This window comes from Trichogramma pretiosum, unplaced genomic scaffold (assembly GCF_000599845.2).
Source record: "Trichogramma pretiosum strain Unisexual culture from Peru unplaced genomic scaffold, Tpre_2.0 scaffold95, whole genome shotgun sequence".
In the NCBI taxonomy this organism is placed as follows: Eukaryota; Metazoa; Arthropoda; class Insecta; order Hymenoptera; family Trichogrammatidae; genus Trichogramma; species Trichogramma pretiosum.
The window spans coordinates 458,247-480,536 of record NW_019641618.1 but is presented as its reverse complement, the minus strand read 5'-3'; the positions used below and the strand labels follow the sequence as shown (position 1 = coordinate 480,536).

General features: G+C 43.3%; 1 protein-coding gene across 1 annotated transcript in view; it reads right to left on the bottom strand.

Moving 5' to 3' along the window:
- Positions 1-570: 570 nt before the first annotated feature.
- The window catches only part of LOC106654376 (single Ig IL-1-related receptor-like), a 45,776-nt gene continuing 24,056 nt past the window's right edge, over positions 571-22,290 (bottom strand). The window contains exons 2-7 of the mRNA XM_023458764.1: positions 14,242-14,423; positions 8,548-8,764; positions 2,379-2,512; positions 2,128-2,295; positions 1,911-2,048; positions 571-1,395 (exon numbers count right to left, since the gene is read on the bottom strand). Of these exons, the coding sequence (XP_023314532.1) occupies positions 941-1,395; positions 1,911-2,048; positions 2,128-2,295; positions 2,379-2,512; positions 8,548-8,764; positions 14,242-14,423 (1,294 nt within the window). The 3' untranslated portion in view covers positions 571-940. The remainder of the gene's footprint in view (positions 1,396-1,910; positions 2,049-2,127; positions 2,296-2,378; positions 2,513-8,547; positions 8,765-14,241; positions 14,424-22,290) is intronic.

Here is a 22,290-nt window from a genome sequence, read left to right as displayed (position 1 = left end):
GCTTCAATTATTTAAAATAAAGATATTATTTAAAACTAGTACATTATTTTTAGGATCAAAACATATATTCGAGACTATAATTAACGTTTGTTTTATGTACAAAATAAACAAATTTTTATATTACATTCAAATGTCTTTAGGAAGACTTTTTGGCTATTTAACTTTTCGAAAACAAAGATAAGATATAGACGCAATAATTTTATTTACAAAAATTATTTTCAAAATAAAAATAGTAAAGACTTGGGAACTTTACGATTTTTATAACGAAATTTTAACCTACTGAATAAATATCTTACTTTTTTTGAAATTTAAAATTGAAAGAATAATGTGAAAAATGTTGCCCCGTCTCTACATTTGGTATATCTTTATGCAGACTATACACTTAAATTAAAAATTCACTAAAGCAATATTCATTCAACACTCAACTTTACGACTGATTCATATTCTATTCACTGGTTTTTAGTATGAGAAATAACTTAATTTTATATTTACAACTGACTTGACTAAGCATGTAATTTTTTTCAAAATTCAAAAAAAAAAACATTCAAGCTATTATTTTTTCTTCATTCTTAATTATATTCGAATGAATTTGAAGAAAAAATTCACGCATAGTTTTTTAATTCCTTGATTTTAATTTTAACTAATATAATATCACACACTTTTATAGTGCGATACCTTGTCGTTTTAGGCCAAGTGCAGTTCGTATACAGTCTTACGATAGGTTGAAAAGTGTATAAAAAATGAAACTAAATCGTCATAGCCTGTTTGAATGTTTTTCGATCACACTGTCCCTATAGAAACTAAAAATCGACTCGCACGAACGTACACGCAAACATCGAAAGGCTCGCTTCGAAGAAGAAGCCTGGCAGCAGCAGCCTTATACCCATTCGTAGCAGCTGCCGCCGCCGCCGACGCTGTCGTCGGGAGGCGCGTGCTCGTTCTAGACGAGTATCTGCTGGCTCTCGCTCGACCGGCTGGTCGGCAAGTGGACTCGGGCGGGCTCGGCGTTGCACGCCTGGACGACCACGGTGGGCACGGTGTTGAGCATGGCCAGGCTCTCGTGACTAGGAGCGCACATGGTCGGCATGGCCAGTCGAATTCGCGGCCAGAATTTACGCTGGTTCGACCAGGGCACGACCGTGACGTTGTCCGGCAGGGCAGTTTGCTGCTTCTCGGTGGTGATCTGGCAGCCGGTGGTGCTGTTCTTGCGCACGCTGACCAAGTTGGCCGGTGGATCTTTGCGAGCGACCACGATCGTGGGTATGGGCAGATTGGAGAACTGTTTCAGCGCACCGCTGAAGCTCGATTCGGTCCATCCTGAGTTGATCGAATCTGGGCTGACGATCAGTATGACGCGACGGACGTTCGACGCGTGTGGATTGATCTCCAAGCTCCCTGCAAAAGAAACATACGAACATAAACATTAATATTACATTTTCACGTCGTTATTAACGCTACGAGAAATCTGCCACGCGTGTACGAGTTCTCAATGCGAGCGTAAAAATATACAGGCATGTATTTGTGAGTGTGCGGCCTCAAGCCGTGCATGTCAAAACGAAGAGCGGAAATATAGGCGCGCGCGCGCGAGTGCAAAACGTTTCCGCGAAACGATCGTTCATTCAATCATTGGCCTATACGCGAAGGTGTCGGGCGTTAAAAGAGAAAACATTTATTTTCCTCCATGCGCCGACGAATGACGTCGCGCTCGTGCTCGCGCGGAGGAGGTGTGCATACGTATACACGCGCGAGTGCGCTCATTGTTGAGTAATTTTGTATTGTGCGCGCGCGGCGGCGTCGAAATCACGAGTGTGTCGCGGCGAGCTTGTTCCTTTTCTCGTCCTCGTCATTTTTTTTTTTTTTTTTTTGACGCGCATAGATTTTAATTTTTACGAGGCGCAATGACAACTTACAGTGCTGGGTGAGATGCGTGAGCTCCAGAGTTATGCACTTGTACTTGTACTTGAATTCGAGAGTGGGTATGATGTTGTTGGTGGCCAAATCCGAGTCTTTTTCATGGAAGCAAACTATAGCGTCGAAGTCCTTTCCATCTGCGAAATTGAAAATAAATTTGTTAATGCTAAAACGTCGAAAATTGTGTTCGGTGTAATCGATCGAGTTTTTTCTTACCATTTTCGCAGCGTCGCCTGACGAAGTCCCGGCAAAAAAGAGCCATCGACATCCAGCAGCGCACGTAGAGAGCGATCAGAGAGAACAGAATGAAGACCACGAGGATCGTGAAGAGCAAAGGCCTGCGCCATAAGAGTTCCGGTGTGTTGACTCCAAAAACGACTGGTCCTGAAACGATAACGGAGAATTGCGTTTGATAAATGGTTCCTTTTAATCGCAAGGTAAAATCATGTAAAAAAATTGAAACTCACTCGAACGATAGATGTTAGCAACGAGCAGAACCTCTTCGTCGATGCCGTTGCTGATTTCGCATACGTATTCGCCGTAATCCATGGCCGATACGCTCTCGATCACCAGGTAGGAGCCCACCACTTGCTTGTCATCTCTGAAACAGCGAAAAGAACGAATGAATGAGATTTTGAATCTTCAGTCGAGTCTCGATATAAAATTACACGATCGCTCGGCATCGCGTACGCCGCAGCCGCGCGGGCCTCGTATCAATCGATGCTTCAGCGAATTTCTATAATTGAAAGCACATATAGTACGAGCTGGAGTGGTGCACATACATTGAAAAGTCAAAGGGTCAAGCCTCGCTCTTTATCGAGAGCACTTGGGCGCGCGCGCTCACACAGGCTAGAGTTTCAAGTTCTCTGCGAGCTGCACTTGGCGAGTTTAATAATAGAGCATCCAGTCCCGAGAACGTGGCGGTACTCGATTTCGACGAACTTGGTCGCGCGACACTGCGCCGCGGCACGGCACACGATGCGGCCACAGAGAGAAAGAGAGAGAGAGAGAGAGAAGTGCAGTAGTACTAGCATACCGATTCGCGGCCGCCGTTCATCAAGAGAACCATATTAACGGATGGAAAAAAGGAGGAAGCAGAATGTTTCGTCCGATAACGGAACGAGAAGAAGAAGAAGAAGGAGCTCTTCTAGTGGCCCGCAGTGGTGCTGCGGCTCGATTGCACTTCGAATGCATAAAAATTCGTTCTCAAGGAACGTGATTCAATGCTCGACTTGTTACTTAGGAGCGTGTATAGAGCTGCAGCAGTATATTATATCGTGACAAAGAAGTTCCTGAAACGCTATAATATAAAATATAACAGTGCAACAAAGTAGCCGCGAAAAATAACGCATGATTTGACCTTGTCGCGTTGCTGCTCCGTTGTGCTCACCCATAAATGAATGCGACAGCGACAGCAGCAGCGGCAGAAGTAGTAACAGTAGGAAAAAAAAGTAAAAGTGTTGTCGCATACATTTTTTCCATATATCGCGAGAGGATCGATGATCTCTTTATCAACACGCTACGAGGCAGCTTTATGCGCGCGCTTATCTTCGCATAGATCGACAAAGAGTTTGGAAATATTTCGCAGTTCAAAAAACTATACGCCAGCTTTGGAGGAATGCATAATTAATAACGATCGCTGATGAGCCGGGCACGACGCGCGCAATATGTAGATCGGATTACGGCGCGAGAAAAAAGTGTGAATCAGTTGTGAGTAGGCGCAACTGCCTGAACAACGACCTAGCGAATTCGTAATTAATCCATTCCCACGAACATTCATTTTTTCTTTACTTTATTTTATTTTATTTTTCATCTTGCGGCTGCGTCTTCGTTCTTTTGCGCGCTTTGCTCATCGGAGCGTGCATGAACTATTTTCATTGCAAATAGATTCAACTTTAATGCGAAGTATTAAGCGGATCGCCTCTGCTTTGGCTTTAAAACAAAATCATTCACTTTTAATGCTATTTACAAGGAAAATATGAAGGTGATTCGCCGAACGCGAATCGGATACGTACGACAGCTCGTTCGCTCTATACATCTATAGCTTCTCCAAAAGACGAATGAATATTGCAATTGGCGCGGCGAAGGCGAGAATCTTGCCTCATTAAAAACCCTATAACATTTTTTCGACGCTTTCTCACGCGAATCGCGTCTATTCTGTAAAATCAAGGCGAAAGCTCGGCTATTCTTTGGCTATTAGCTGTATAGTTTTTTTTTCAATGACTCGCTCCGATTGTTTTTTTGCGTGAGAGCTACTACGACGACGGCCACAACGACGAAGGCGGCTTCACTCTTACAAGTGCACACGTGCTCTTGTATACTAATAGCGGTTGTGCGCAATATCGTTACCGAGAAAAGTCATTATTACATGCATTGGAGACCAGATAAATTCTCGCTTTGTTCGCCGCAGCTCGATACAACAATTTCAATGGCTTTGATTCACTTTACTATTTTGCAAGATTTCGGAATCATGTTTACTCACATCGAGTGCGTATACGCGAATTACCCCCGATGATTGGCAAATCAAGTATATATAGTGTTGCACGAAGTTGTATGAATGAAGTTCCGGTGAAAAGCCCCAACAATGTGAGCTTTTCCAATTTTCGAGCTGTTTGTTCGCACACACGAAAGCAAATAGCAAGGCTAATGAGAAGAGGTTTTTTTCTATTAAACATCGTGGAATAGAAGCGGCGCGCCGTGCATACATACGCGAACTTTCCGTCGCATACATACGCACAGAGATATGGCGCATAAGAGAAGTAGAGAAAATTAATTCCAAGAACACGAGTCGCGAGTGTGTTTCACCGGGTCGAGTATAATAAATGAAATTATAGTGACGGGCGCATAACGCGCCGCGGTAATAGAATGTTTGGATCGACGTTTTTTTTTTCTTTTCAAATTTCAAAACACGATTACCTAAGCGTCGCGCATTGTCTTGGGCGGATAAATTTTAAACGCAACTGGCAGCGATAATAAATAAAAAGTAAAAATTAAAAAAATCTGTCGTAATTTTGAGTTGCAGCGCAGGCACAGATGAAGATCGAAATCGCACGCACGTATGTACGCATATAAGCGTGGCACGTACGCGTCGTATACTAAATAGCATGATTGCAGATACGTATACGCGATATATACCTCTCTCTCTCCGCGTTTATGTGAAATTTTTCTCCGCGGCTAGCTAGTTCGCGGCAGAAGGCAAAAAGTAAAATGAAATAAAAAAAAACGGAGGGAAGGAGTTTCTCGCTATGATAGTAACATTTGGTGCGTGCGTATTATATTATATGCTCGCGCAAAGCTTCTAAGAAAGCATAACGCGCAATCATTAACATCGCGATGTACGTGTGCGCGTTAAGTGTTTTATATTATGCGCGCGCGCGCGTGAGGTATTGCATTTTCGCGAAGGAGAGCGAGAAAAAAAACGAAAGGAGCTCGAGAGAATTTTTTGAACCTTCAAATGTAGGGAACATCTAGGTGCGTTCTCTTACAAATGGTTAGCAATTGTAAAAATTTATTTTGACTAGACGAATTCAAACTTTTTTTATCATGAATCAAATGCATTACTCGATTAGAAAGGGTTGCAGCAGAACGATGAGACGCAACAATAACTCGGAGAATTCTCAGAAATGATTCTCGACTAAGGAAAAAGAAATAAAAACGTGTCATTATAATATCATCTATGCAGGCGCAATGATACGTGCACGAGCCATGATGCCATATTAGCTTGTGTGGGAGTAGAGACCCATTCATGTGCTTGTATTATATAATGGCTATAACTAAAAGTAAGTACAAAAGGAAATTGCAATGCGACGACTTTGTGTGTGTGTGTACCAAAGTGTTGCAATAAATATGATAAGCTGCTCTACTCTACTGTTATTGTTGTTGCATCGGCGACACGGCTACGGCCCGAGAAAAATCCAAGAAAGTGATATGATTATGGTCTTGACGTGGGGTTGAAAAAAGAATTCTGAAAAACTCCAATGCGTTTCCTTTTCCCCGACGTAATTATTACTTTGTGCCAATGCAACACAGAGGAAGTACAAAGTAAAACATTTGCTCGTTCGTCGAAAGTGCTTCTTTATACAGATACGAATTCAATAAAAATGCACTTTTATACGCGGGGGAAACTTTTCAAGACTGATGGATTATTTCTCAAACTCGCAAATACTATATCCTTTGTTGCGTGTGCTGTTGAAAAATTCACATCAAAAAGTGTACGGTCAAAACCGTCTGTGGTAATACAAACATGTAAGTCTTTCAAATTACATGCATGATGGAACATGAGTAAAAATCACTCGCCAACGGATGCAATATTCTCAAAGCAGGCCGAGAAATGGACCACCCAATTATCGTGAAGATATCATTGTATTCTCCACGTATACGATTCCTGTCATTAAAATTATCAAAAGAGCCAAAGGAAAGACGGAAGTCGCATACGACAGATAATTCAAAAAAAAATCTACGCCGAAATTCAACATACGACAATGTAAAAATGTCGTAAACAGATCGATTGCAAAGGTATTAGGAAGTACGTAAAACATTGGTGTTACATAAAGGGTGACACAAAGTCGCATAAGTTATGCAGCTCAGGCACACTCTCTCGCGCGCCGCAGAGAGCCTTAACTTTTGTCTTTGTTGCCCTCCACTTCCGTCTTTCCTTGGCTCTCTTTCTCTCTCTCTCTCTCTCCTTGCCTGTGTTATATGGATCCTCTCTACCGCGTGCATAAATATTTTTAAACCCTCTTCTCTGCGGACTGGACTCGAGAGAGCCCTGGCAATTCGAGAATCGGAGCCTCGAATGCAGCCGAGGCTCGAGCGCGCGCGCGTGCTGGGCCGCGCACGATAAAAAGAGCAAAACAAGTAAGATGAGACTCGTGCTGCAGCGGAGCACAGCAGAGAGAGAGAGAAGAGCTGACCTTATCGCCGTTTCTACCTTTTCCTTGCATATACACACGGCTCTTTGCTTTTATTTTTCATGTTCTATTATGTGCACTCGTCACTTTCTCATGCACCTCGGCGCACTGCCCTTTGTCTTTTTTACTTATGCTCTTTCGTTTGTGCAGCGTTTTATTTTCCAACGAAACGTATCAGGAAAAAAAAGGCAGGATAAATATCTATACCCTGCCCTGTGCCGAGTAAATATTTGCTCTCGCGAAAAAGCCATAATGCGCAGTACCGGCTTTATGTAAATGCAGAAAGTCTTCATTTTTTTTATCCGAGCTGTGTCCACGATTCCGTATGGTTCGGTTCGCATCGAGGTATGTGATTTGGCGCGTCTTTGCAGCTCTCTGCGCTTTACCTATATACTTGTCGTCGGCTGCGCAGAGGATTCAAAGTCGTGGTTCGCGATTACACGTCAATGGCACCTTGCGCCTCGTGCCTCTCTCTACAGCGCACAATTGGCCGCGCGCGCGATGCGATTTGAACGAATGAACTGCACATTACGTTATAGCTTTTCAGTTCGTCTCGGTGACGACGACGACGACGACGGCGGCGGCAGTCAGCAGCAGTGGCTCTCTCTCTCTCTCTCGACGTTCTCGGAATACTGCGGCGAGACTGGATGACAATTATTGTGTTATGCCCTTTTTTCGCGATGCGCAGCTATATATAGTGGAACTGCACTGCAGTCGCGGTGCAAACCGGAATTATACGCATTATGCTCTTCTTCTCGTTCGTTTTTTACAATTGCTTCGTTTTTTTTTGTTTTTCACTCATCGCTCTTGTTCGCACTGAGCCGTTTCTGCTGCTGCTGCTCCCGGTGATTAATGCCATTCTACGTCTAAATTTTTCCACGATTCAAGTTTGTATTCTTTTAACTGAATTGATATCCAAGGGTAATGTTAAATGTAGGATAAGGCACGACACGATGGAATAATAATAATATCGCACTGCGAGAAATCGCAGCAAAAGGTAAACAGGCCGAGGCTGCTCCTGCTGCTGCTGCTGCTGCTGCCGCCGCTGCAGCTGCCTGAGAATTCTGACAACGTACATTTTCGAAGTATCATGTTCGGAGAACTTTCAGCGTTGAAATCTCTATACTTTCACGATCGTATAATAATGTAACACAATAATACGGCATCATATAATATATACACACACGGCTGAGTGCAAGGCAAAACTATGAGTCACTTTGGCTGCAGAATAACTCGTCTCTCAAGAGAGACAGAGAAAGAGAGAGCTATGCATAAAATTGCGCAACTCGAACATTCATCTCTCGAACGTATATCGCTCTTTGTGAACTTTGACGAATGACGAGTATTTTATTCTATTTTATCTTGTTCAACTACGCACTTTACCTCTCTTGGTCATTACAGCTCGAAAAGCGAGAGAGAGAGAGAGGGCAAAAAAAAAGATACAGACTGCGCCGGAGCGAAAGAAAAAGCGTAATAGTATTTATAACGACTCGATGATAAAAAAAAAGGCGGTATAGCTGATAATTAAACGGCTCCCTCTTGTGCGTCAAATCAGCGACAAGTCAGTCAAGGATACCAGCCCATAAGTGTCGCTACATTTGAAGATATCATAAAATGAAGCCGCTATCGTTACGTTGATAAATCACGAGTAAAAAAATAATCAAAATTTTTTTCAGCATTCACAGTAGCGCCAGAGCACGATCCAAAACAAAAGTTTATATCTTACCGTGAAACGCTGTACTGGGAGACTCGTCCGACCTCCGGCACGGTGTCGTTCTCGCCGACCTTGCGCCAGGTCACCGAGTTGTGCGCGTCGGGCACGTAAACCTGACCGAGGTAAGCCTCGCAGAAGAGTCTCGCGGTGTCGCCGAGGGCGACCAGTTGCGAGGCCGGCTTGTAGGTCGGCAGCGGTCGGCCCTTGTAGCCATTGTTGGAGTCTTCGCCTGTAAACACGAGCAAAATAAATCATCGATTAGTTATGTAATATCGAACGGATATATCAAGCGGATGAATGTCTCCTTGCATGAATTACGCACTTTATTTATTGCGTACAAGTGCACACGGCTGCGATTTAAAAATGCCGCACGCGCCGCCAAGCTTCGCCTCGTTTTCGCGCGCTCACGCAGACAATGCAGTTTTGAATTCACGGCGCGTCTTGGCGCGCGCGCGGCGTACACACTATACATTATTATAGCTCGCACTACACTACACGCGGAGCAAGCGCGGACGTTGACGTCTTTGACGTATGTCGCGCTCGTGCGGCCAGCAGGAACTCGCAGGAGGTATGAGAGAAGAGAGTGAGTGCAGCAGCGGATAGATAGATATATACGTTGTCGAGCTGCCGCAGCAGCATATATGCTATACATAAGTGAGAGATTATATATACGCGGATGCACACGATCGCGAGCATGAGTCGCGCACTTTGCGGCATAATTTAGTGCGAGCCGCTGCATGGAGTGTGTGCGATGATCGAGGAGCTGCAACGAAGATGACTACTACTAGGCTGCGTGAAACGGCTACTACGATGATAGTAGCTTTGCTGCGCTCCGTCGAGCCTCGAGTAATCTCGTACTCGAATATTATGCACCGCGAAACTTTCAATTTTTGGAGCTATTCATGATGCGTTTAAAATCGCAAAACTACGAACACAAGCATGCGTGTAAATACTGCGTGCACGCGTTAACAACAATGGGAGAAAATTTCTTTTCTTTAACACGTATAATATATGAAATTGTGAAATCATGTAACACGCGGTGGCATGAAAAGTGCAAGAAAAGAAGCAAAAAGTCGCAGCGAGTAAACAGAGTCGCTTTTTTACAAGGCGAATGAGCTGCCAACTACGTCTACTAGTCGAACTCGGGAGTGAGCCGACCGCGCTGAGCACGCGAACCCGAGCTCGTCGCAATCTCACGATCATTCGCAGATATGTTATATATGTAGCGGAGCGCGCATACCTCGACGCTGTGCCGCGAGTTTGAGAGCCCGCGAAGCGAGATAACCGCTCCTGCGCGAGCTTGCTGCCCCCCTCGTGTGTAGTTGTTATTGTTGTTGTTGTTGTTGTTGTTGTTGTTGTTGTTTGAAAAGAGACTCGTGAGTGTGCGCGAGGATAATATTATATTACACGAGAGAAAGAAAGAGTTAAAAGTGAGTGAGAGGAGGGAAATAGATTGCGGGGGAGTCTAGAAATAAAGTTTACAAGTGTGTGCACGGGCACGCGAGCTAACTCGAATACTTTGTTTAATTTAGTTTTAATTTACTTCGGTGACTGAGTGATCGAGAGAGAGAGAGAGAATGTTTTCCACCGATTTTATGCGAATTTACGATTAACTACCTTCCAATATACGCATGTAATCATATCAACGTGAGCTGTAAAACGAGCTTAGACACACATACATAGTTTCGTAATTCTATATTGCTCTCTCAGTTAATCTGGCCCTGCGTGAAAGCTGCTGCATATTGCACTTAGCCGCGCCGATGCAATTAGTCGTGTTGTGTGTGCATAAACGCGAGTGCGCACACACACACGATCGTTAGTTTAACGTTACCATACACCCGTTCGATTGATCAATCGCGACGTCAATTTCATGAATCATCTAATGTATTAAAACATGTATGTGATTTGCACTGCTGAATTACCGGAAATTTCTCAGAACGCGGTCCAATTAATATTTTATAATGCGTCATGTACTACCGATAGGCTTTTAGTGCGACGCTCCATTTGACGTTACATCGAAAAGAAATCTTGATTGAGTAGGAAATTTTTAGCTTTTTTTTTCATTGTGTTCACTACATTCCATCGGTGCACCCGAAAAAGTAATAGCTTACAAATTTCATCGAAACAATGCAACGAAATTGTTCAGTTAAAACCTTCCGTTCTGGAAATAGTTTGAATTTTGCCAGAGTCCGAGCAAAAAACATCGAATATTGATAACGTAGGTAAAAACGATTCAATAAAATGTATCTGTGCATTTTTTCTATGATATTAAGAGAATATTTTTTACTCGCGTTGTCACAAATCATTATCAATGGGGGCTTTTTACGATGGCGAAAAAAAAACCAAAGATCGATCGAATAGGAGAAGCATGAAAAAGGCATGGAAGATCAAATGGAAACACCAATGATCGGTGCAAAAACGCCCAACGGCGGAAAGCAATAAAGCGCGTACCTGTAATATTATATATAGATATACGAAGAGGCAGAAAAAATGTACATAGAATTGACTCGGTATCGGATCCATCTATCCATCTCTGAGCTTGAAATTTTATATACATTTGATTGTTTTTGTAGCACATATAATAGGGTATACGACTTTTCTCGAGGGCTATGCACGAGAGGAGCAAGTGTTTTACGAGTCCAGCAACATCTCGCTATTTATTTTGCCTTGAAAGAGATTTTTTTCCCATCATTTTACGAGCCGCGTAGTCGATAAAAAAATTTTCTTCGCTATTCAATTTACCATTGAGAAGGGAGAACATTTTTCAGAAGCCTCGGGTTTTCTTTAAAAAATCGAAAAAAACCCGGTGTAAGAAGGAATCTCCTTAACTTTTCTTTATCAGCTCAGTGTCGGCTGCAGGATCAGTCGGAAACAAAAGCAAGGTATAAGAGAGTATCGTTTGGGTGGAATTAATTAAAGTCGCTAGTACGATTTGTTAATTAGCAGCCACACTGCTCCGGATTAAAGGGGCCAGCAGCAGCAGCAGCAAGCATTGTGAGCTTAGCGAGCCTCTTTTTCCACTCCCGGGCAAAAAAAACTTTTCCTTTGAGGCTTCGTGGAAATTTCATTTGCGCAATCATACCACTCCGCTGTGCTATATAGCACGGCGGCGTCGAAAAACTCGCAAGGATTTTCTTCATAAATTCATAATAGCTAGAGTCTCGTCTCTCCGCGAGCTCGCGCTGATGACATTATCGAGTTTTTTTAGCCCGCTGTTTTCTTCTCCGCGAATCGCCGCTGTAGCAGTAGTAGCAGTTCTTGTCGGCGCGATCGTAGAAGCCAAGACGGAAAAAAAAGTATAGCAAACAAAGTGCACATTCCACTTGTGTCATTTTCCACGAGTTGCACATGCACACGCAGACACAGAGTCAGGAATTACACGAAGCCAAACAAACGCATTAAAATACCAAGGTGGAGAAACAATGAGAGCTCGTGCGGTGCTGCTGCAGCGACGACTCGCGCGATGACCAGCTTTCACGGTACAAACGTAGTATCAACCTCGGTTTCTTATCCTGCCGGCGCATCATCACGAGCATATGTGTGTATTTACGCGACGCGCTTCGTACACGATGAGCATTCAAGAGAACACGATAGGAAAGAGAGAGAAGAACGATGGGATGTGCGAAAGGTAGCTCTGATGCTTGAATACAAGAGGCGAGATTTTTAACTTTTTAGCGACCCATATGACCGAGCTCTCGACTTTCGAGAATGATTAATACGTGCATGCGACACGGTAAATTTTTACGAGGAGCGATGATATTTTTATTTTGAGGTTTGTGCACGAGAGAGAGAAAAAAATGTACGTATATATACGCGCGCACATCGGACAATGTAAATAGGTTGATCGTATCGAGCGTAAATACAAGCTTCGCAGTGGATATCTCACGCGCCCGGCCGGCATATAATATAATACTCGCACACAGCTCGTTCAGCTTCGTCGATGCGCATCGATATGAGCTTTAATGCAAAATGACGTTGAACATTTTTTTTCAGTTACTCAATCGTTGCAGCTATATAAGCACACACACACACACGCGCTTAAATGCAATGCGGCATCGTGGCGCGCGTTCCAGGTATATAAAATAATAATGAAAGAAAAAAGACTCGCTCGTCGCGATGAATAGATTTTATTGCTCAACTCGCTCGAGATATATGTGCCACATTTAAAAAGTGCACCTTTATGCATGGGTTAATATATAATATCAGCTTTGGCCACGAGTAAACGTTCTGGCTCATTGAGCTAACGAACGCATCGCGTATAAGAGAGAGCGCAGAGCGTAAGTTGGTTTTTGAAATCGATACCATTGCCTGCAGCTAGAGTTATGTTGCGTCTATATCAAGAGTAAAACCGCAACAAAACGTGAGGAAACGAGAGATGACTGCGTTTAAACACACATTTTGGTCTAATTGTCTCGCGATGGTGTGGTTTAGTCCCAAGGTTCAACGTGCGTGATTCATTAGAAAAGGGATGCATCGAAGTATGAAACGTAACAATGGCTCGGAGACTCTTTAAAAATGACCCGATGAGTGGGTGGCAGCACCGAGAAAAGAAATAAAAAACGGGTCATTGCAATATCATCTAGGCGCAATGACACGATACGTAAGAGCTAGCGATGTGCCATATTTGCGTGTGTGGGAGTAAAGGCCCATTTATTATGTAATGGGTATAACTGAAAGTATCGGAACAATAGGAAATTGCAGTACGACGACTTTGTATGCGCCAAAGTGTTGCAATAAATATGATAAGCTGTACTGCTATTATGCCATTGCTGCATCGACGAGGACGACGACATAGCTTGATGGCTTCGCGAGGGGTTGAAAAGAGAACTCGGAAAAAAGTTTGATGCGTTTCTTTTTCCGCACCGATGTATATAATTATTACTTTGTGCCAATGCAACACGGTGCAACTATAAAGTAAAACAATTGCTCGTACACGTTTGAAGTGCGTCTTTATGCAGATACGAATTCAATAAAAATGCACTTTTACAAAGGGGGGAAACTTTTCAAGACTCGTCGTATTGTGGTCGATATAAATGATTGGTGAAGTTATGCTTTTTTTTAAAATTGTACTTTAAATTTCTGTATAAGGATAAAATAATTATCATAGGCGAGCTACCCGTGTTATAAAAAATTCAACCGATTGCGGTTCTATAAAAATACATAAGTATTTTACGGATTCGTGGGAGATTATTATGGTATTACTTCACCCTGCAGAGAGAAAAAAATTGCCTTTCTCGTAATGGGATTTTATATTTTATTTCAAATCCATAGAATATAAATTTTTCGATGCGCCGCGCGAGAGGGAATGAAAAAAAAGCAATAAAGAGATCGAGATATCTAACAGTAAAAATGAAAATGAAAAATTGAGCCGTATAAGCTAGCGGATCTAAGAATAGCAGCAGCAGCAGCATCCAAGAAACTGCAGACGTCGACGGATATGAAGCGAAATTTCGAGTAACAGATGATTTTTTTCATCTCCGATGTACACTCGCATATCTCGGCACCATTGCTGATGAAGCTCGACGAATTATCGCACCGATAAGCTAAAACTATTTTTACCGTAACACCGTGTCAAGTGTTTTTAACGATCTTCGGCTATGAAACTTTACACTTGCTAAGAAGCTTGCGTAGAATTGGCGTAGAGCTAGTCTGGTTTTTTTTTCTTAATTCGAAGAAGAGCAAAAAAAAAAGTGATTAAAAACTTACCGAGCACTTGAAGCGTGATATCTCCGTTGACGATAGTCGTGTCGTTGCTGGCTCGACACGAGTATCTTCCCGCATCGGAGGCTCTGGCCTCTTGAGTGTAAATGGTCTGATTGGCACTCTCGGGATACAGGATGAAGCTGCTCTCGCTGCCGGGCCACGGATACGGTCGGCCGTCCTTGTACCTGAAGCAAAGCAAAGCGAGAAAAGTTCGTTTAGTCAAAGAAAGTTCATTTGGATGTATACACAACAACAAGGCATTGCACAGAAAGCTCGCTCGATCATGCAGGCGAGGATAGGTAGCGCGATGTTTCTTTTTTTTTCTTAACGCTTCGCGAAACGATATCGGGCCCGCGCATCGAAAACTTTTACGCGCCGCTGGTACACGCGCGGCTGTAAGTATAGTTAGTATAGGTGTGTACATCGTTGCACTCGCGCGCGCGCAAGATTATCCAGCTCGCCTCGCGCGAGTAAGCGAGTTTATTTTTTTATTGCCCTCGCTTTGTTCAACTGCTTCGGCAACAACAACAACAACAAGTGCCACAACAACACCGGCGATCGTGCTAATAACAACAAGCCCATTATCGCCTCTCTCGATCTGTGTATCTTGGGCTGTGTTTAGCCCCAAGTGCATTATATATACGTACGATTCGCGTTTATATAGATGCACACCCGAGGTACGCAATACAAAACGATCGAAAGGAGGAAACGAGATCGCACTCGATCATATACTCGATGTTTTTTTTTATTCATTCAATTTCTTTAAAACTCAAATTGGCGCGTGAGATACGAGCCGAGCGAAGATAATTGATGCAAATTGAAATGACTCTTGATATAATAAAATTGACGCACGTACGTCCCAACATATATAATTGATTCATAGAATACATTACGAGCTTTGCGCGCGACTTTGTATTGTAGCCTACTTAACGAAAATGAGGCGACGAAAATTACGCCCCCTCCTATCCGTGTACTCACACGATCTTATATTCGCACGTAATATCGTCATAGCGTTTTTCGAAGAATCCGCACAGTTTTATTATATTATGTTACAAACGTGTAAGTGCGTGGTTAACGACATTGCATAAGTCACGCGCAAGCACCGCCGCCTTCACATATCGAGGATTGTCTCATGAGCGTTTATAATATGCGGTTACACGCATACGAGTCACGCGGCGGCGAAATACTCGCAAGTTAATCCGTTCGATCGAATTTTATTTATTTTTTTCATTTCAATCGCAGTTTTAGGGTAAATTTTCAGGTACACGAGTTTTCATCTGTAACCGTAATGATATATCTTTAAGTAAACAAAGATTGTCCACGCGATAGCCTATTTTTACGAGTTTCCTCTCCGTCTACGGCCTTCGCGTTCCTGTGAGCTTGCACAGAGTATAAAATCATATACAACGTATGTATAGAAACGACGTATTTGCAGATATACAATTATAGCCGGACGTCCGTCAGACATGTGATAATACGCGGGCGACTACGCGCGACTGCGTCCCTCTTTATACGATTTCCATACATGCCATTCATTTATCGCACGCAAGAGCCATAATTGCGATCGATAAAGTTAAGATATATAAAAGGACACGATGTACATAATAATTTAATGTGTTCCCACGAAATATTCGATACCTTTGATCTTTGATAACTCGCAGTCTATACACACAAGCAGATGTGTGTGTCTTATGTATATAAATTTGCTCTGTATATATACGTCCCGTTCAATGCTGCTATGCATGCAAGCGGGCGGTAAAGCTTGCCGCGCGGTCTTCTTTTCCCATCTCGCTCTCGTGGCATTGCGCTCGCCCTGGCGGTATAGCAGTAGTCTCGCATGGGCTCGCTTCTTCGCGCGCCTCGGCTTATATGTAACGCGCTGGCGGACTTCGACGAATTAATCTATGCCCGTAAAACACAATACGAGAGCTCTGAATCGAGAGCTTACTTGTCTGCCTCATTGTGCTATTACTCGGAAGCTAATTATATTGTATAAAAACTCCCGAGAGTATTTTAATTCCATTTATAAAGCGCGTCTTCTGTAATTACATTCGCGCATGTTTGTAATTGTTTCTCGACGATTGATTCAATCCGAATTTGGCGCGCGAGCTCGATTTAGAATGCAATTCGAAAATCTTGAATCGAAACGATGGTTTTTTCTAAGGCTGCGATTCGTAAACTTGTCGCGCATTAATGAAAAACATGTACATGGCATCGATCGAGTACATCGACGCAAGTTAAAATACACGGGGATGTTTGTAGCATGCTAATATTATACATCTTCGAGTTTTCCATTATTCATTCCAGTTGAAAATGGGCAAAAACATCGGGACATTTAGCAGTTAATGGGTTAAAGTAGCGCGAATAGTCGCGTACATTAATGCGACTGTCGTCGGTACATCATAATTGCTCTTCAAGCGGACTTTTAAGCAATTATTATCATTGCGTCACTATACTAATCGGCAAAGATGTGTATTATGCAAATTGCACTTAATAATATGTCATATTAATTTTTTTTCTTTTTCGATTCTGCGTAGCCATAGTTACCGGTAATTTTCCTGAAATTCATATTATCGTAAATAAAACTCGAGCATGAATGGGCAGGCAAGTTTAACGCGTCGTAACGTGTACCAATGAGCCTGCGAATGACGTAACGGCGAAACGAGTCGTGTGGCGCCTATATATAATACGAGATGCGAGGACCATAGACTTTACGTAGAAAAGATAAACATATATCCATTAAACGTACGGCTCAAATTATATTTTTGGTCATTTTAATGTGCGTGCGATGTGCTGCTGGCATTGAAAAAAAAACCGCAGGAGCGGATCGATAAATCCACGGTTTAGAATCATCGATAAATTCGTATGGTCGGGGGTCGATAACTTCGTGTTGATGAACTTTACGAATTCGGTAATCTACGAGAGGATCCAATTTACACGAGTACATATTGATATAGGATCGTATCAGACTCCGTTGCGTTTGGCTCGATCGAACCACGCGCGCGCTGCAGTATTTTATATTTATACATGCCCTAAACACAATGAGTTTCGGAGAAATTCTTTATGGAGGAACGCTTTCCAGCATATGGACAGAAATATATACCTATATTTGTGTGTGTGGGTACATTCGTGTAAAGACTCACTCGGAGCGTAACACACATATATTCATGTACGTACGCGCGTGCGTACTGCGTTATATAGATACTCGAGCGTGCAGCGATGGATAATTTATATTTGTTTGATCCCCTCCCTCGACACAGGGCTCAACTTTCTGTGTAGACATTTTACGGTCAAATGTAAGAAAAGGCAGATGTGTTTGAGCGCGCGTGCAGGAGGTAAGTACGCATACATGCGCGTGTACGTACATCATCGCCCATTAGAGGGGGGAAGAATGAAAAGTAGGCGATGCAAAGATCGCGTACCAGGAAGAACACGAGTTTTTCAATTTTAAAGGTTCCGTTGGTACCACACGCGCGCCAACCCCCACAATATGCTACTGAGCTGCTACTATACTGCCGTATCCATCAACTCGAAGTTTGTTTTACGAAATTGTGTTTGCATCGTTTATTAGCGAGCTCGCGAGATCTTCATTGTTTCGTTCGGTTATATTTGACGGTTCGGACAGTGGGCGCGAGCCGCCCTCTTTCTGCACCTTGCGGATGCACGTGAGAAAACGGCATGCGCCACCCGTTGAAAAAATAAATGCAAACTTCGATCGCAGTAGCAGCAGCAAAGGGCGCTTCATCTATGCAATCCATCTTGACTCACGAGTTCGACCCAGCGAAATCCAAAAAGCTTTCTAAGAAAGAGATAGAGAGAGAGAGAGAGAGAGACACGGAGCGGATGCGAAGGTATATATAGCGAAAGGAAAAGGAGAGAAAGAAAGAGAGGCAAAGGACCAACTGATAGTTATAAGAATAATAGCAGGTTGAGCCCTTATACCGGAGGCCAGAAATAATGATACTCTTTCTCTCTCTTTTCTCTGACTTTTTTTTCAACTCTCTCGCTTCCACCGTCTTCTTATTCTCCTTCTTCTTCTACTTCTTGCGATCGCCCGAACCCGTCTTTCTCTTTTTTCTATACACATCGATCGTTCGGTACTTAGGTGTGTGTACACCTTTTTATTGTTTTTCAAGACAAAATCCTTCTTAGCTCTCTTCTAAGCAATTTCGCAGGCTTTTTTTTCTTCTTTCGGTATTACGAGTATAATGGCTGCCAGGGCCAAGAAGTGCACAATGTAATATCGAAATATAATGAGAATTTGAATGGTGATCCCGTCCACGACGGGCCGGACAGAATTTCTCTTAATTTTTCTTCGCTCGACAAAGATCCTGAACCTGTTGTGCTTTTTCTTTGGGCGCGCTTCGAGCGGCGTACGCCCGTTGATTTTTAAGCCGTTTCCAGAATCCGAGAAAAGGTCCGAAAAGAGCAACTCTCGCCCGTTAATGCGCGTTGTGTGCTGTGCGCGAAGGTCTCTAAGAAGGAGCGACTGGTAAAGTCGAAATTGTGTACTCTCGCGCGCGAGCCTCTAGCGCTGTACAATTGTACGAGTATAATTTCAAGGTGCAAAATTTCATGGGCGTGCAACAATATGAAGTGTATTCGATCGTCGGACGAGATCGTGCAGCTTTTTTATCGGCGCAAAATCACCAGGTGCCGCGGAGAGGATTCGAGAAAACGATATTAATTTTTTTCTTCAAATTCGACAAATTCACTTTAACGTTTTTCATGAACCGCGCGATCTTCATTTGGAGCGATATAAAGTAATAAAGTTCTGCGGAGTAGTCATCCATCCCCCTCCAAAATAGCATTCATTTTTTATAATGACATTCCAGCGCAATCATCTAAATCGCATCTTCTAAAAAAATACGGCACAAGAAGAGAAATAATAAAAACAAAAGCCGGACCCCAAATGAACTCAAATGTTGGTTATGATAAATAACGAGCGGTGTGTCGTGATTCTTAGCTCCAGCTAATGATATACGTGGACAGACGGAGAAAGTGAAATCTCAGCGTGTGCACCAGCGTTTATATACACAGTCCAGGACGAAAAGATGCAAAGAGACTTTAATAAGGTCTCTCTCTCTCTCCATCTCCTCTGTGTTTCTCTCATTCGTTCTCTCCGCTCGCACACACGCGAGAAACAGTATGTGTAGTACAAGCGTATATATATGCAGCTCTCCTCATCGGCTCTGGGTGATCATATCACGCCAGACTTACTAATTGCATCGACAAAGATGAAGAAGAAGAGAAGAAGAAAAAGAGGGAGACAGAAGAAGAACAAGAAGAAGAAGAATAGGGTGCATATAAGAATGTTGAAAAAAAAATCAAGTCGCTGGTCAGAAGGAGTAACAGCAGAAGAACAGGATGCTCGAACCAGTGCGCTGAGTATAAGATCGAAAGAGCAAAGAGAGAACGAGAAATCAGAGCAAAAAGTCGTGTCCGAGAGAAAGAACAATGGATATAAACATAGAGCGAGACAGAGCGAGAGAGAGAGAGAGAGCGAGGCGAGCTTTGTGAGTACGTTTGAGGCCGCGTCAGGATTCGCGTGAGGTCGATTATTCTTAATTCGTAATACACGAGAGAGATCAAAGGATTACTCTCGCTGAGTAACGAGAAAGTCCATTTTTATTCTTTTTCTCGGCTCTGCAAAATGTCCTTAATTAATCCAACGAACGAAAGTACAATTGATACTGCGTTGCACGAACTACAATATAGGACAAATAGAAAAAAAAAGGAAGCATTACGTTCTTTTTTTTCCAGCGAACCCATTCGGCGAACTTTAATACGCGGACGCGCGCAGCAGAAAAGAATGGATTCTAGCGAAAAAAGAATCGAATAATTGCGCATACGACTTCGCTCTAAAATAACGTCTCATCAAAGGTCATTACGCGCCCAAGTGTCACTGCGCGTATTCGTGCGTCTGACCCAGTATTTACTCGAAGCTCGAAGCACTCAAAATTGCATAGTAGTGCAATTTCTTATAGGCCACTATAGGCCGGGCTGCGCGCACGATATGATATACGTATGTATGTATAAGTGTAGCAGCGGTGGGCAGTGGCATCCATCGATACATTTCCACGAAATGTAATCACCTTCGCAACCGCAATCAGAAATCGCGCGGTGTGTAGCGCAGAGCTTATAACGTGAGCGCGCGCACACACAAACACACACACACACACACACACAACGATCTCTTTCTCACTTAGTCTATCATTTCAACGAAAGCAAAACCAATCGATCGTCATGGCATGAGTGGCGGGACTGCTGCTGCAACGATCGCAAATTTCCTGTCCTGCTGCACACACACACACACAGACAGACACACAGCATGATACATTAAGAGTTGCAGCGACCGCACACAAAGAAGGATAATCAATGGCCTCGAGCCGGACTCTCTGCAGAGACACTATCACAAGGTAGGCGCGAGTAATGCGCGCGGAGCTCTCGATCTCTCTCCTAACATCGTATATGTATACGTACGGCAGTTCTCGATACATATAGCGCGAAATCGGTCATCGTCTAACTTCTCGTTTCTCGGCATCGCGCGCGTGCACACACACACGAGAGGGCCTTGATTACGGCACGCGCGCGCGCCCCAGCACAAGTGAGAAAGTCTCGCTCCGATCGTCGTTGGCCGCCTATATAGCACCGCGCTGCCGTTCCTCGAAGACGATTAGAGACACACACTACGCCGTGGAATCGATCGACATTCGCTACGTATTTATCTTTCCTTCTTCTTCATTTTTTTTCTGTTTCATTTTACCTCATTTCTTACGTACAGAATTCGAGTTTGCGTTAGAGCCGAACGCACCCTTTCTCGGTGCAGTGGTTTGACGGCTTCAAAAGGCTGTCTCGTCTCATACGCTGCACGATTTTCGTCTTTACGAGCACAAGTTCTTTTTTACGAGCCTAGTTTTTTCTTAATCGGAGCCATCTTTTTAAAGCTCAGCTTTTTGAGCTTTTACTATTTGTTCCGCAAAGCACTGTTCGTGCGCTCAAAGGTATGAATAACTAAAATTGTCATCGAATCACGGGACTGCATATGTTCTTCTCGTGCAAATATAGATTTCACACATTTCGTCGCCATACCTAAATTTGCAATTGTCATCCGGCGTCTTCCACATACATACGAACTCATTTGGCTTTCAGCATATTTGTATATGCCGCAACGAATGCATAGGCATTCGAAGCTAACCTCAAGTGGACTTTTTTTCTCATCCTCTGTATAATACGACCGCACCAGGAGCGCGCACGCGCGTCTGCAACTTTGAATGAGGACTCGGCCGCAAATTTACTAATAAGAGAAAAACATCGGCTGCGTGGAACAAATGGTTCCTCCTGCTGCTGCCCTCGACTGCACCGCGTGCGTAAATGCGTAAGAACTGCAGCAGCGAAATAATGACAGCTGCATAGTTGTTATTTTGTTTTGGGTAAAAATTAAAATTATCATTCTTTTGGACGCACTGGCCATAGTTCCTGGAAATTTCGGCTCATAGCGGCGATGGCTACATAATTCAAAAACCATGAAATAAAAGTCACGCGAAAAAAAAAGAAGAAGCGAGGGAAAGAGGAAAGAACAAAAGTGGAGACACGGGAGCTAAAATGGAGTACGAAGTGAGAAGAGAAAGAAGACAAAAATCACCGGGAATCTTCTCTCCTTCGGATTCCTATACATACACAGTGCGTCTGTATGTGTGTGACGACTGAACCAGCAGCAAGCAGCAGCAACAGCAGCAATCGGCGCCGATGCTCACGTTTCCAGGGATGAGAAACAGCGAGAAATAATCCGCATAACGAGCTTGAGAGAATACCATAGGAGGCATAAAAGGCAAGAAGAATAGAAAGAGAGCGAGAATGAGAGGAAAGAGCCTCGTGCTCGAGTAAGAAAATGAGAGTAGCTACGCGCGTAAAAGGGCAACTTCTCTCGGCGAAAAGTATATAGAGAAAAGAGAGGAGGCTAACTCCTGCAGTCGAGGCAAAAGATATATAAACCCGAGGACAACGCTTAACGGGGCCTCTTCTTTTGCGTCGTAAAATCAACAAATTTCG